Below are 15085 nucleotides of genomic sequence, written 5' to 3' on the forward strand. Positions count from 1 at the left end.
TAAACATTTCTGCAGCTCTACTTGTTTTTTTTAATGCATGCAAATACTGATTGTTTTTATCCCACAATCAGTATTTGCATGCATTAAACTTTGTGTTTAATCATCAGCAATCATTTTAGTTGCAAGCATTACAAGGATGATTTTGTTTTGCAATTTAATTATTTAAAATCTTTCTTTTTATTAATCTGGTGCTTTATATGCAGAGAGACTAAAGGTGACTGAGGAGGAGCTTTTTATTCATAACAGAAGGTTGAAATTTCTTGATGTCACACCGATCTAAAGCCTGGTGCAAAGAACACCTTGTACCTGATTAAGCAGAGTGATGAAACCATTATGCTATTGGGGTATTTTAATAAAGTGAAAGTTCAATAAAAAAGAACCCTGTCCCTTAATCTGATAATTTAATGGATTTCGTTGTTGGGTTTTACACTTTATTGATGACACAGCATTTATTTTGATTAACAACAGAGAGGAGGTCCTTTCCTTGCCTAGTAAGTCTCCAAAGATCAGTTCAATTAGAAATGTGTGCAGGAAACTGAAGCTTTCTGTAAAGTGGACTGGACCAAAATATAACCAAGGATTTGTTTTCATACATGGTGACAACCTACTATAAATGTCTTAGCCATGCGCATGCCAACAAAAATTTTCCCACCAATTTCTAGGCCTTATTTTGCTTCAGGATCAAATACTTATGTTTTTGTTTGATATTCTGTTTCCCCACCTTTAATTGAAGCTATCATAAATATTTAGAACTGTTCGTCCTTTGCAAAAGAGTAAGCTTATAAATTCAGCAGAGGATCAAATAAATACGTCCCACAGTGTATCACTGAAGTTCTTGCTTCTTATGCCAAACCGACTTCTTTTTTAAACAATGGATATCTGAAAAATCGGTGAAATGTAAATAAAATCATAAAACATTGTGCTATGTGGATTTTAACTGCTTTAGAACTTGATCAAATGTAATTAATCATATTAAAGTTGCTTTTAATAGCATCTTAAAGAATTTGAATTTGATTTCAGCTAAATTTAGTGTGTTTCAGCAACAGACAGCATACTTTTTGTAGTTAGCTTGTGGCACATAAAGTAATTTGAGCTGGACTAAACTGAATCAAATCGAGTCAAACTCAAATAAATGTAATAAAACTAAAAAAAGCAGCTGGTATTTAGAGGGAGGCAACAGCAGCATTTCTGCTTCAGGCTTTGGGAGTTTAAACTCAAATCAAAGGCTTACTGCACATCCCTCTAATGGCCAAAACAGAAATGAAAGATTTATCCTATGGGTATTATTGAGGACCCTCATTACTTAAAGAGATTGAAAAAATATTAGAGCCAAAAAGATGATTTCCATTGTTGACTTCAGACTCTCAGGCTGTACAGAAACACAGACTCTAGTGTATATTCCATCTCCTATCCAGATACATTCTTTTCCCATCTTAGAGCAGGTTCCTGTAGTGTTGCAATAAAGCAACCAATGGCAAAAAACAGTAAACTCTGTGTTTCATTTTAACTGCCTTCATGTTGCCTGAAAGAGACAAGAAGCTTGCTTTTGACAGCCAAGTTTTGGTAATTATGCCATAAGTACTGGATCCACCTTTGCTCCCAGCAACACAGGAAGAGATGCAATGTTTAACAGCTGTTTATAGGAACAAAGCTCCTCTCTGCTGCTTTTGGTGTTCTGTCAAAGTTCAGAGCTGACAGGCTTTACAATTAGTGTAACATTTACAAGGTTCTGCACGAGCTGTGGTGGAAATCACTGGAGTCACGCTACTCACACATCCAGCTGCTGTTCTCTGCTCCGGGCCCGACAAGGTGCATGTGTGGAACGCATCATTGCTGCATGAGTTATTCCTAAAATGACTGGCAGCTGTTTTTATGTGCATGCAGGTGTCGATATCAATAGGGCCCAAAATTCTTATTTAAAAAAAAAAAACATCAAATCAGTTTTTTATTTGCTGGTAGCAAATTCTGTTATTAGTTTCTGATTTTTTTTTAACTGCAGCAATCAAACTGATTCAGCCTGTGTGAAGTTTGCCAACACAAATAACTCAAAGGTACTGACATGCAGACTTAGTGAATAATTGCATCCCTATTCATGCCCCGTTTCACATTTTTTATACTGTTGCCACGTCGACAAACTTTATTTGGATATTTGCATATAATGGTTCATAGTTGTAGAGTAGAAGACAATTCAATATAGATTTAAGTTTAAATAAAAATGAAAATACTTGGCATTAATTTTTATTCAACAACTTCATACTACTAATTAATGAATTAGTTTAGAATTAATTAAAAACTTAGTTAAAAAGATTGAATTATGATAATAATAGTGTAAATCCAGCTGTCCTGCAAAGGAGTTTTTTGGAGGAAAAAGATAAATAAACAAAAAGTATCATGAAGACCAGAAAAGACACCCGACTGCTGGGAAAAAGGTTGTAAAGTTTATAGATGCATAGATTATAAAATCATATCAACAAGTTGAAAATCTCCCTTTCAGACCATTTGAAAGGGTAAATATGATTTGTGCCTCTTTGGAAGATCAGTAAAAACAAAGCCCATTTTGGAGGGAGAGCCATATTTTTTTTTAACAAGTCATGAAGGGGAATCAGAAAAGCTGAGAAAGGAGGTTTTTTTCTTTGAACTGAAACCAAAATCAAATATTTGACTAACATGCAAAACATCATAAACTAACTCTGCACATCACCATAAACCCAAGAAAGCTGCTATCAACTGACTGGACAGTGGCTAAATGTAGAGTACCAGGCTGCACTAGTCTGGGATGGAGAATGACCTTCCTAATGTAAAAATATAGCTAGAGGTGCAATGCAATGGTATAGATCACTCAAAATAAGGGCTCAAAGTCCAGGTCGTACGGTGAGCTAATGTTGACAGACACTCTCCATCCAGTATGACTCAGCATGTGCTATTTTGCAAAGAATAATTGGAAAGAAAAATCTGTCTCAATATGTCAACAGCTGGCAAAGAAATACCCCTTAAAAACTTGCAGCAGAAAAGTAGTTCTACTTTAGTTGTTGCACATAAAATTGCTACGAAAAACACTGAATGCCGTGGATGCACTGTAACAAAGAAATCTAAAAGTGCAACAGCTTTAAAAATGTCTTTTAAAGTGGCTTTAAATGCGTCATAAATTAAATCTAGCAATAAAGTTTGATTATTATGCTGCTGTTAGGCAAAAAGGAAACTTTGATACATTAAGCCTATCCCTTCATTTGAAAAGTCTGTAAAGGCTTAATTACCACTCCTTTTTTCATCAGAGCCTGAAGTACGAATGATAAATAACAATGCAGAGATCCAAAACTGCTCTAAATGAAAAAAAAACAAAAAAAAAAAACAACACAAAACGTGCTTAGAATACAGTTTGCTCCCTGTTTTCTCGCTGATTTAAGGAGAGGGGTGTATAATACGAAACTTAGAAATATTTTCTAAGGAATGCTCTGCTGCAACTAGCCAAAATCAACTTCCACTCCACGACGGATACTAGGTCATTATTCACCAAATGCCCCTTCTGGAAAGTCATGTTAGAGGACGGGGTGTGGCGGGCCCTTCCGTCACCTCGCTCCATGTCTTATCAAGACTACAAGATTATTGCCTGGTTCCTTATCTTTCTAAGCACACAGAGGTGGGCTGAGATTGTATCAGAGCTGCTTGGGGAAATTAACCGACAGCTAGACACTGCTAAAGCCCCAGTAGGGGCGAATACTAAAATACAGAAGGGAAAATATTTACAGTACAAGTATTGAAGAAAAGGGCTTTGCTGTGTTTCAACAAGAAGGTTTCCATATATTGTAAAGGTCTAAGATTACAACAACATTAATCAGTGTTTTGGCACCATTGTTTGGCAGCTGCAGATGACTGCTTGAATACTGACAGCCATCAGTTCCTTCATACTCTTGTTACAGCAGAGGTGAAGGAGTGGTAGACTCTCACAGTTATCCCACTCAGGATGCACAGCACAGCTGCAAGGCCAGTGAAAACAAACTCCCATAGGGTGATAAGACATGCTTAATGACAACCCTAAAGCCTTTTCCACTGCATCTGTGCAGCCCTTCGCAACCTGATGGGATTGGCGTCTATACCTTAGGCTCCTTTATTACTCCAATAACAATACATCACATTTCCTTCCTTTTGTGTTGGATGTTATGGAGATAAGATTTCCATGTTCTAACTAAATTTTATAATTAGGGTATGCAATTTCTAAGTAGAGCAAGAGGAGAGCATAAATTATGATTTTTTTTAACAATCTAAATGTTTTTTATCTAACTGAAAAGAATTTAAATGTATGGGCTTACCTGGTTTTGGAGGCTTTCCTCCTTGTCCTGATGGGTAAAAATAAGAGGGTCTTTTAGGATTCTTTGGTTTACAGCCTTACAGAAAGATATAAGCATGCCTTGATGAACATCTCTGAACATTTGCAGGGTCTTTATAAAAAAAATACCTGCTGGCAGACCTCCATAGCCAAGGCCACCTCCTGGTACCAAACTGCCGGGTCCAACTCCTCTGCCTCCACCTCCGTAACCTCCTACTGTTGGATTCAACCAAGCACACTGTCATTAGTCATAATGAAAATATAATGCAAAAATCTTTTAATCCAGAACTATATATTTTAAGATGACAAGAACTTAATCCACCAATTTAAAGACTTTCTTAATTTCAATTGTATTAATAATTTGTGCTACCGATTATTCATATAGGCCTCGATAGGTGAGGCTGCCTGGAACTACAGCTTGCAGGTCAGTGATGCATGTGCAGCCATGAATATCTAGACCAGGGGTAACCAATTAAAAATTAGCGGGGGCCGAACTAAGAAAATCTTCAAACAGTGAATTTTTAAATAAAAAAAAATGTTATATAATTTTTTTTTTTTTTTTTTTTTAAATCTAAAGTGTTTTTTGAAGTAGAGAACAGTCGTTCAGTTTAGTATATGGACAATTTCCTGATTCACATATTTTATAAAACACCTGAACTGGCCTTTGTTATTTTTCCTTCTTTATGGTTCAATGAGAGCAGTGGGCTTTAGGCTGCTCTGCAAGGCTTTAAACCTGGGTTTGAATGGCAACAAAGCCATTCTCAAGCACATATCAAGGTGCTCATTTCTAGCCAGGATTGATATTTATTTTTGTTTATGTTCATGGTGGAGAATCCTGCTTTACAGCAGTAGGCTGAGCCAAACATACTCAAAAGGTGCAGGGTCACCTTTGTGCACACCATTTCACCTTTCTTTCACTAATTCACCACAGCTTTTTCAGCAGTCCACACTTTCTCTGCTTTCTTTTTTCTTATCGTCTTCTCCTTCTTTCCCACCGCACGGCTTGCCACAGGTTTGCCTGCTGTGTCTAAAAGTGGCTCGCAGCAGTCACCCAGACTGACAAGCTACTAGGCTAATTTGTATCACATGTAGCCGCTCTGAATTGAGACACTGTTGTTGGACAACATGCGGTCATTTCTAAATGTTTTAAGTCAGGCTGGATCCGGATTAGCCAGCAGGTAGGTCCGGATCCGGACCGCGGTCCGCTAATCCGTGACCTCTGATCTAGAGGGTAATATTCAGGGTTTGGGTGTTCTTGGGGATTCCTGAGACAGCTGACAGGTACCAGATAGGCAAAAAGATGGAAACCTCTGTGGTGGAAAGATCACTTTCAGGGTCCCTTCTTTACGGCCACCAGGTACTTCTCAGAAGAGGAAGAATGTTAAGACTAGGGTGAAGTTAAGTGAAATCCCTGGCCTGGTAGAGGTTGCCGGGGTCATTAAAACTTTTCCCTATTGACAAGTCACCAGGAAAAAAAACAAAACCTAAAGGCTCTGGACGCGATTGGTTTCTCATGCTTGAAATATATCATATATCAAAGGTAATTCATAAACAGTATGAAACCCTTTTCATGTGTTTACTAGTCAGGCATTGATCCCAACTGTGACTTTAAGACCGTTACAGTGTAGAACTTTGCAGTAATTGGCTATTTGTTTCTCCAGTTATTTACATTGAAGCCTGAATGGTCATTAGCCATTAAAATTTGACAAAACCTAAGAAGCAAAGTGCAAATTATGCTTTGAATATGGTGTTTGTTAAATTTGCCTAGGCTGCAGTAAATCAGTTGTAGTTTTTTCAGTGCACAAATTAAATCCACAGTTGCTCATTTTTGATACAGACAGGAACATTACTCTTCCCAGAAGCAAATTGCGGCACTTTGTATTTAACTGTTCAGTGTTTCAACCAACATAAAGATGTCAAATGTTCTGAGGTGGCTTCAGTCTTCCTGCAGTCGTTAGCTTTAATATCTTTGGCTTTCAAAAGCTGCTTGAGTCAAACTTGTTTAACCAATGGGAGGCCTGCCCAACATCATGAACTCAGAGGGTGTCCTCCTGCTAAGATGCTTTGCTGCAGAGCTGTGAGTGACAGATGTGTGAAGTGACAAGCAGCAGACAGAATGCTTTGCAGCATTCCTGGTGGAGGCACACACTGTTTGGTCAATTAGAATAATGAGTGCTAAACCCTTATATAAACTCAGGCTTTGAATGCGTATTAATCTATATAACTAAACGTCATTAATGAATCCAAAATCTCTTCCACTTACCTCCTGGTTTTGGAGGTTTGTAGCCCTGAGGGACTCCTCCACCAGCCCCTGAAAGAAATGCAGACTCATGTTATTACTATATACCAGGAAACACAAGGTTAGGGCTTTTTAGGCCATATAATACAGATTAACAAACTTTAAAATAAAGACCACCAAGATAAAAAAAAAAATATTGGATATAATAGTAGGCATATGATGTAATTACCCACAATTTGTAAGTTTTCAATTAACTTTATTTTATTGAAAGAACCGATGCATAAACAAGACCCATAACCACCTTATGTTGGGGCTGTGAATTTAATTTGTCACCCTTTGTTTTGTGAAATGTATCTTAGGTTTGAATTTGTGTAAAGTGAAACTTTTTTTCTGGCGATTTACCTACTTTATATATTTAATCACAAACATATCAGCGAGATATGATCCTAGTCTGTGATTCCTGCTAAACATGAGCAATAAGATATTGGAATAAGATAGATAAGAAAAATGATTTCAATTGAGAATTCAGTAACAGTGACTATGTTCTCCTAAAGCTGCTTGGAAAAGTTATTTATCTTAACTAAAAGTGAATGTAGTTGAAGTTGAAATAACTGTTGTTCTGGTAATTACAAAGTCTTTAATTATAACATGATGTGTCATATGGGCTGAGTTAGAGGTTTCATTTTAAATTAAATCATTCAACTTTTCTCTACATAGTCAATATGTGATTTAGGACCAGCTATTTGATAATTTCATTCTAATTAGATATGGAATTAAAATCTTGTTCATCTAATTTATCCTTGTTGGATAGATTAAAGTACAGTGTTACCCAAAACGTAGTGGAGCTTAAGATAACAGCACAAAAATGCATTTATACTGAAAGCTTCTATTTATCTGTTTTTAAGTTATTCATAAGGTAAACTAAAGGTATTATCATGAAGGAAATGTACACAGTGCTTTTGGTTTTAAAACTTGGCCCTCTTTGATCTTCTAAATCTTTACCCCCATCCAAAACGGGAGGCATTTTGAAAATTAAATCAGCTGCAAAAATATTAAGCCCACAGATTTCTCCTCCACAGTAGTTTAATTGAGCTCCAGAGATAAACAGATCAGTTTGCTGGAGTTAGTCTCTGTTACCTGGAAAGAATCCAGTCCCTGGTAGAGGGGCTCCTGGTCTATACCCAGGACCAGGTGGTACATACACACCTGCAATACACATTGGAAAAAAATATTCGTATTACTTCACCAGTATGTATAATAGTGGAGTGAAAACCACATGCAGTTATCTCATTTCTTTTTTCTCCTTCCATTCTAATGTCCCTTTATATCTAAACAAGAATCCAATTTATCAGACAAACATTTAGAAAAACCGAAATCTGTCCTTGATGTTCACATCTGGAGCTCATCACAGCCGTGATGAAGTGCACAGCGAAAAGTGAATCACTGAGTCGTCTGCTAAGCTCAGAGCAAAAGCAGAACTTTATAGGTATTGAGAGAAGCACACTTGGATTGTTCTCATGCTGATGAGGTACCGCAGTTGGAAGCCCTCATTCGAAGAAAATGCTGCACCACTGTGGACACCCTCAACCCCCGCCTACATTATCCCCTACGGCTTTGTTTCTGAATGGAAACACCTGAGATGGTTGTTCTGGACTCCAGACATGATGGCCTCATGTGTGTAAAGAACAACATCAGAGCTTTTTTTTTTTTTAGAAACGAAAATGAGGAAAATGAATGACTGGTTGTAATGGGATAAATGACAGCTAAATCCAAAGGGATGGGTGAGCTAATGCCTACTTTGCAAAAGTATATTCTAATATAAACTGGTTTGCATCAAAAAAATATAATGCAAATGAGAGAGCTGGGGCGGTCGAGCTGCTGTGATTATGCCTAATGGCTGCTATATGTGCTGGGAGCCCAATTAATTTAAACCACATGTCAAAGGCACTGCACTGCACTTCACACTGACTATGGCAATTAGGGGAAGACCATTACAAGGCATTACAGTCTGATCTAGCTGCAGGAATATTTATTACACCAAAAAATTATAAATCACCCAGTTTGATGAGCTGGAATCCTGCTTCAGTACATGAAAATCCGGCATGGCTTTGGGTTTCTCACTAATTAGCCGTGTAATATTCCTTCTCTTCGTGCCATTACAAAATCCCACTTTGATTTATTAAATACAGCACAGACCAAAAGTTTGAACACACCTTGTCATTCCAAGAGTTTTCTTTACTTTCATGACTATGAAAATTGTAGATTCACACTGAAGGCATCAAAACTATGAATTAACACATGTGGAATTATATACTTAACAAAGAAATGTTAAATGACTGAAAATATGACTTATATCTAGGTTCGTCCTATATTCTAGGTTCTTCAAAGTAGCCACGCTTTGCTTTGACTACTGCTTCGCACTCTCTTGGCATTCTCATCATGAGCTTCAAGAGGTAAACACTTGAAATGATCTTGGAGGAGTTGCAGGAGATGCTTAGCACTTTTGCCTTCACTCTGCCGTCCAGCTCACCCAAACCATCTTGATTGGGTTCAGGTCTCGTGATTGTGGAGGCCAGGTCGTCTGGTGCAGCACCCTATAACTCTCCTTTTTAGTCAAATAGCCCTTACACAGCCTGAGGTGTGTTTGGGGTCATTGTCCTGTTGAAAAATAAATGATGGTCCAACTAAACGCAAACCGGATGGAATAGCATGCCGCTGCAAGATGCTGTGGTATCCATGCTGGTTCAGTATTCCTTCAGTTTTGAATAAACCCCCAACAGTGTCACCAGAAAAGCACCCCCACACCATCACACCTCCTCCTCCATGTTTCACGGTGGGCACCAGGGCATGTAGAGTCCATCCGTTCACCTTTTCTATGTCGCACAAAGACACAATGGAACCAAAGATCTTAAATTTGGACTCATCAGACCAAAGCACAGGTTTCCTATGTTCTAATGTCCATTCCTTGTGTTCTTTAGCCCAAGCAAGTCTCTTCCACTTGCTATAAATGTGTCTGCTGCTAGAACTCTGTGTGGAATTGACCTGGTCTCTAATCTGAGCTGTTGTTAACCTGAGATTTCTAAAGCTCTTGGTCTTCCTTTCCTGGGGTGGTCCTGATGTAAACCAGTTTCTTTGTAGCGCTTTATGGTTTTTGCGAATGCACTTGGGGACACTTTTAAAGTTTTGCCAATTTTTCGGACTGACTGACCATCATTTCTTAAAGTAATGATGGTCACTCATTTTCTTAACTTAGCTACTTTTTCTTGCCATAATACAAAATTCTAACAGTCCATTCAGTAGGAATATCAGCTGTGTATCCACCTGACTTCTGCAAAAAAAAAAACAATTGATGGCCCCAACCCCATTTATAAGGCAAGGAATCCCACTTATTAAACCTGACATGGGGACACCTGTAAAGTGAAAACCATTTCAGGTGACTACCTCTAGAAGCATCAAGAGAATGCCAGGTCTGTGCAAAGAAGTAATCAGAGCAAAAGGTGGCTACTTTGAAGAACCTAGAATATAAGACATATTTTAAACATGAACCCATTGCCATCGGTGGGGTGATGTGAAGATGATACATAGAAACGTTTGAATGTGTAGGCCATTTAAAGTATATCTTTAGAAATACTTGAAATCTAGAAAGCATTAAAACATCATATTGCCCCAAAGAGGATAAGTAATTTTAAAACTTGTTTTTGTAAAACAAACAACAACAAAAATTACTCAGGCTTTTGGGGTCACACATTCTAAATCAGGAATAAACTACTGTATATGGATGACTTCACTGATGTTTTCTTTAATGCTGAAGACAGAAAATATATCCTTCAGCAAAATAGATCATTTTAACAGGACTGTGTTGAATGGATGGTCTTCTATTGGTTTACAAGAAAAAGGATAATATGAGTAACTTTGCATGAGCAGAAAACAGTGAGAATTTGGACTAAGAACAGCCTCTTTTGATTTTTTTTTTTAACCTAAAGATTGTTACACATTTGAAATGCTGATTTAAAGGATGGAACACAGTTAATGTCACACATCCAGCGACAACAGCAGCGAGTTAACAGCCAGACCACCAAAGCAGTAGGTTTTGCTCATGAACATAAAATCAATTAGATATTTTTAGAGTTTTTTTGGTCTACTTCTTTCCTATTATTTATTTATTTCATCTGGCACAATATACAAGAATAGTTTAAACTCCAGCAGAGTAAATATGTATAAAATCAGATTGAAACATCTGTTTCACATCCGAGCTACACCAATGGTTAAGCCTTATGAGGTTTTTTAAAAGTCCAATTATTTTCTTTGGCTTCTAGTTTTGGTTGATCAGAATATTTTACTTTTTACTGTTTGGAGATTAAAGTTTATTTAGTTGTGTTTATGCAGCAGGTGATTTTATACACTGTGTAGCATTTTGATCAACTATAACTATTTCTAAATGTGTCACCGGAAATTAAAGGAGGCCTTGTGAGTACATGCATATATACACAGATGGCCCTTAACATACCAGTCTATCCAAACAATCCTTCCCTTTATTTAAAATTACACCACTTCTTGTGTCTCTTCACTGGCCCCTGTTCGTTTTAGAACTGCTTTTAAGATTTTATTGTTTGTGTTTAGAGTTTTGAACGGGATACATTGCCGACCTCCTCCTGATTTACTCTGCGGCACGTGTTCAGAAGTCTGAGGGGCATCTTCAGCTAATAGTGCCTAAGACGAGGCTTAAAATCCGAGAGGAAAGGGTAGTTTTCTGTAGACTTTGGGATACTTTGCCCCTCTATATATGAGCAGCCTCCACAGGAGTGTTTTAAGTCTTACGTTAAGACCCACTTTTTTTTTTTTTTAAGTTTTGTCACAGCCGGTTCAATACCATTTTCCTCATTTAGAGACTAGGCTTGTTTTCAATTTTGTTGTCTCAGGTTTACTTTGTATTTTGAATTGATCTGAGTTTATTAGTAAAACATAACATCTTGACACTTTAGTGCATGTTGGCTTTTGTACTCCCTTTTTAAAAAAGTTTTTAACTTTATAATTAAAACGTATATGTGTTAAAGTCTAATCCCTTCAATTATAAACAAAAACTAGTCAAAATTTTGATATAAACGGCCGTTGAGAAAGACATTTACAGTGGGATGTTGAAACGTGCATTTGTACTTAAGATCTGCGCTGAAAATTGGAACAACAACATGTCTTTATGCAAAGCAAATCTGTAGTCACAAGCTACAGCGAAGGACATCTGCTCATGATCATGAACAAAGTCTATTCTTGAGTAGGGAGCCAAAAAGGGTTTACAGTTAGCTTGATTATGTTGAAACCAGGAGAATGTGCCTCCTTTTAACAGACGTGTTAATGGCAGCAGTTACAGTGACAGCTGTGCATGATTTCATGAATGAGCAAATAACTGGGAAGATCAGAGAACTAAACAATTGTGGAATTTCTCAAATTTCTTGTGGCTTGGCCTTGTAATACTAACCAAAAAGGACTGACGATCCTGAAGAGCTAAACAGATTGTAGTGAACTGGTAAGAATGCCTTTCTTTTCTGCATCTTTTTTAGCAAAAACAGCTAAAACAATAAATGTAACATCTGTGAGAATATGTGTTTGTTTCTAAGCTTCTGACATTTTGTCTTTTTAAATATATCACTTATAAAGCTCTCAGCTCCACACGATGGGTGCAGAGTGATTGTTCTCGTTTTCACTCCTTCGTTTTACAATCAAAAGAAGGATTTCCTGTCTTGACAGGAAAGTGGAAACTGCGAGTCTATGAGCAGCACTTTTTCCTTGTGCTTGAAAAACGTATCTAGCTGCAGATACATTCTTACAGAGTGCATGAAGTTCACTAAAACCACACATCACAAGGATGGCAAACACTGATATTTGTCGAGGGAAGAGATTTAAAAAATTGTCTCCTGATCATTTTAATTCAAGTCATCATCCAGCACTTACATTCCTGGAGAACTCAAGCAGGTTATGGGAATCAGCTGGAATGTGTATGAGGGATAAATATCCCCAATGAAAAGGGATCATATGAGGCTGGATTTATACCATGTTGACTCAAGTTTAGGAGTTTACTTTAGGTATTTGTGGTGACAAATAAGCTAAGCAAATGAAAGATTTAAATGACCAGATGCAGACATAATTAAAAAAAGCTAAACAGTAGCTGTTACAAGAAGAATTGAAATATAGATTATGTAGACAGCATTAAGAAAAATTTAGCATGAAATGAGAGCCTTCCTCCTGAGATGGCTCCTGGAAAACTGGTTGGTGTTTGGATTGGGTCTAATGCTTTTGTGACTCCAAGATTAAATTATTTTTTTTACAGCTGTAGGAGGAGGGTTTAGAGATTGTTTTACCTTACTTATCAACCTATTTGGCAAAAAAAGGGTGGTCACTGATACAGTCTAGTTCACTGCGGTTCCAGATGCCTTAGAATACTAACATACATGGAGAAATATTTGTTTTTTGTTGCTAATTCTAAAGGATTAAAGGAACTATCTGCTCTACTTGAATGCCTTCTATTCTTGTCTTTGCCTTTTTGAAGAGTGGCAAAAAGAAAGGTGATTTATACTTATAATGATCCTAATAAACCAGGAGCTCATAGAGATCTCGAGATGTAAAACATGTTTTGAAAAAAATCATGAGAAATCAGAAATCATGAGGGGGGCTCCTTTGATTTTTATTTATTTTTCTAAATCTTTCAATCAAACATACATCTACAGCAGCCAAAACTATAGATCTATTTGAAATATTTTTATACATATTTACCAGGGGTACCAGTCAGTTTAGAGCTGAAATTTGCTTTGGCTCAATTTACTTCTTCTTAAACATTAGTTTTTATGGAGTGTTGAAGGAAAATTCATCAAGGACCAGCAAAGCCAAATAAAATCCAAATTTCTGACAAAATGCACAGTAAACCTAAATGCATCATTATGAAAACAGTAAAATACAAAGATTACACACACCTGGTTAATAAAACCTTCATTGATTCCACAAAAAATAAGCCAGGTTCTTATTTTTACCTTAAGAACAATTGGCCTGACATACAGTATGCAATCTAAAGCTGCTGGTTATTTCCAAGGGACAGAACTCCAGGATGTCCAATGGAAATGTGTTTGAACCCAGTCTATACAAAGCTGGTATCTACACTCACCGGCCACTTTATTAGGTACACCTGTCCAACTGCTCGTTAACACTTAATTTCTAAGCAGCCAATCACATGGCGGCAACTCAGTGCATTTAGGCATGTAGACATGGTCAAGACAATCTCCTGCAGTTCAAACCGAGCATCAGTATGGGGAAGAAAGGTGATTTGAGTGACTTTGAACATGGCATGATTGTTGGTACCAGAAGGGCTGGTCTGAGTATTTCAGAAACTGCTGATCTACTGGGATTTTCACGCACAACCATCTCTAGGGTTTACAGAGAATGGTCCGAAAAAGAAAAAACATCCAGTGAGCGGCAGTTCTGTGGGCGGAAATGCCTTGTTGATGCCAGAGGTCAGAGGAGAATGGCCAGACTGGTTGGAGCTGATAGAAGGGCAACAGTGACTCAAATTACCACCCGTTACAACCAAGGTGGGCAGAAGAGCATCTCTGAACGCACAGTACGTCGAACTTTGAGGCAGATGGGCTACAGCAGCAGAAGACCACACCGGGTGCCACTCCTTTCAGCTAAGAACAGGTAACTGAGGCTACAATTTGCACAAGCTCGTCGAAAATGGACAATAGAAGATTGGAAAAACATTGCCTGGTCTGATGAGTCTCGATTTCTGCTGCGACATTCGGATGGTAGGGTCAGAATTTGGCGTCTACAACATGATAGCATGGATCCATCCTGCCTTGTATCAACGGTTCAGGCTGGTGGTGGTGGTGTCATGGTGTGGGGAATATTTTCTTGGCACTCTTTGGGCCCCTTGGTACCAATTGAGCATCGTTGCAACGCCACAGCCTACCTGAGTATTGTTGCTGACCATGTCCATCCCTTTATGACCACAATGTACCCAACTTCTGATGGCTACTTTCAGCAGGATAATGCGCCATGTCATAAAGCTGGAATCATCTAAGACTGGTTTCTTGAACATGACAATGAGTTCACTGTACTCAAATGGCCTCCACAGTCTAGATCTCAATCCAATAGAGCATCTTTGGGATGTGGTGGAACGGGAGATTCGCATCATGGATGTGCAGCCAACAAATCTGCGGCAACTGTGTGATGCCATCATGTCAATATGGACCAAACTCCCTGAGGAATGCTTCCAGCACCTTGTTGAATCTATGCCACGAAGAATGGAGGCAGTTCTGAAGGCAAAAGGGGGTCCAACCCGTTACTAGCATGGGGTACCTAATAAAGTGGCCGGTGAGTGTATGTTTAAAGACTCTCTAGCTTGCTTTTATGTTTGTGGTCAAGGTGAAAGAAATCTGCATTCAGAAATTGTTAGGTTTCTGTTTCTGTTATGTTTTTCTTTTGAATATTCTGTCTTTCCTTACTCCTTGATTTCTAGTGTTTAGTTTTCTTTTCACCAT

At 37.9% G+C, this 15085-nt stretch overlaps 1 protein-coding gene and 1 long non-coding RNA gene across 7 annotated transcripts in view; one reads left to right on the forward strand and one right to left on the reverse strand.

The window, feature by feature from the left end:
• elna (elastin a) overlaps positions 1-15085 on the reverse strand; it is a 77572-nt gene that overhangs the window by 54851 nt on the left and 7636 nt on the right. For all 6 annotated transcript variants that reach the window (XR_005280711.1, XR_005280710.1, XM_038283983.1 and 3 more), the window contains exons 2-5: positions 7701-7769; positions 6588-6635; positions 4454-4540; positions 4308-4334 (exon numbers count right to left, since the gene is read on the reverse strand). Coding sequence is in view for 4 of the 6 variants with exons in the window: in XM_038283983.1 (XP_038139911.1) it covers positions 4308-4334; positions 4454-4540; positions 6588-6635; positions 7701-7769 (231 nt within the window). In the remaining 2 variants the exon portion in view is untranslated. The remainder of the gene's footprint in view (positions 1-4307; positions 4335-4453; positions 4541-6587; positions 6636-7700; positions 7770-15085) is intronic.
• LOC119782820 overlaps positions 1-15085 on the forward strand; it is a 73651-nt gene that overhangs the window by 50165 nt on the left and 8401 nt on the right. The window lies entirely within an intron of this gene.

This window comes from Cyprinodon tularosa, unplaced genomic scaffold (assembly GCF_016077235.1).
Source record: "Cyprinodon tularosa strain WSP-4 unplaced genomic scaffold, ASM1607723v1 ctg198, whole genome shotgun sequence".
Taxonomy (NCBI): domain Eukaryota; kingdom Metazoa; phylum Chordata; class Actinopteri; order Cyprinodontiformes; family Cyprinodontidae; genus Cyprinodon; species Cyprinodon tularosa.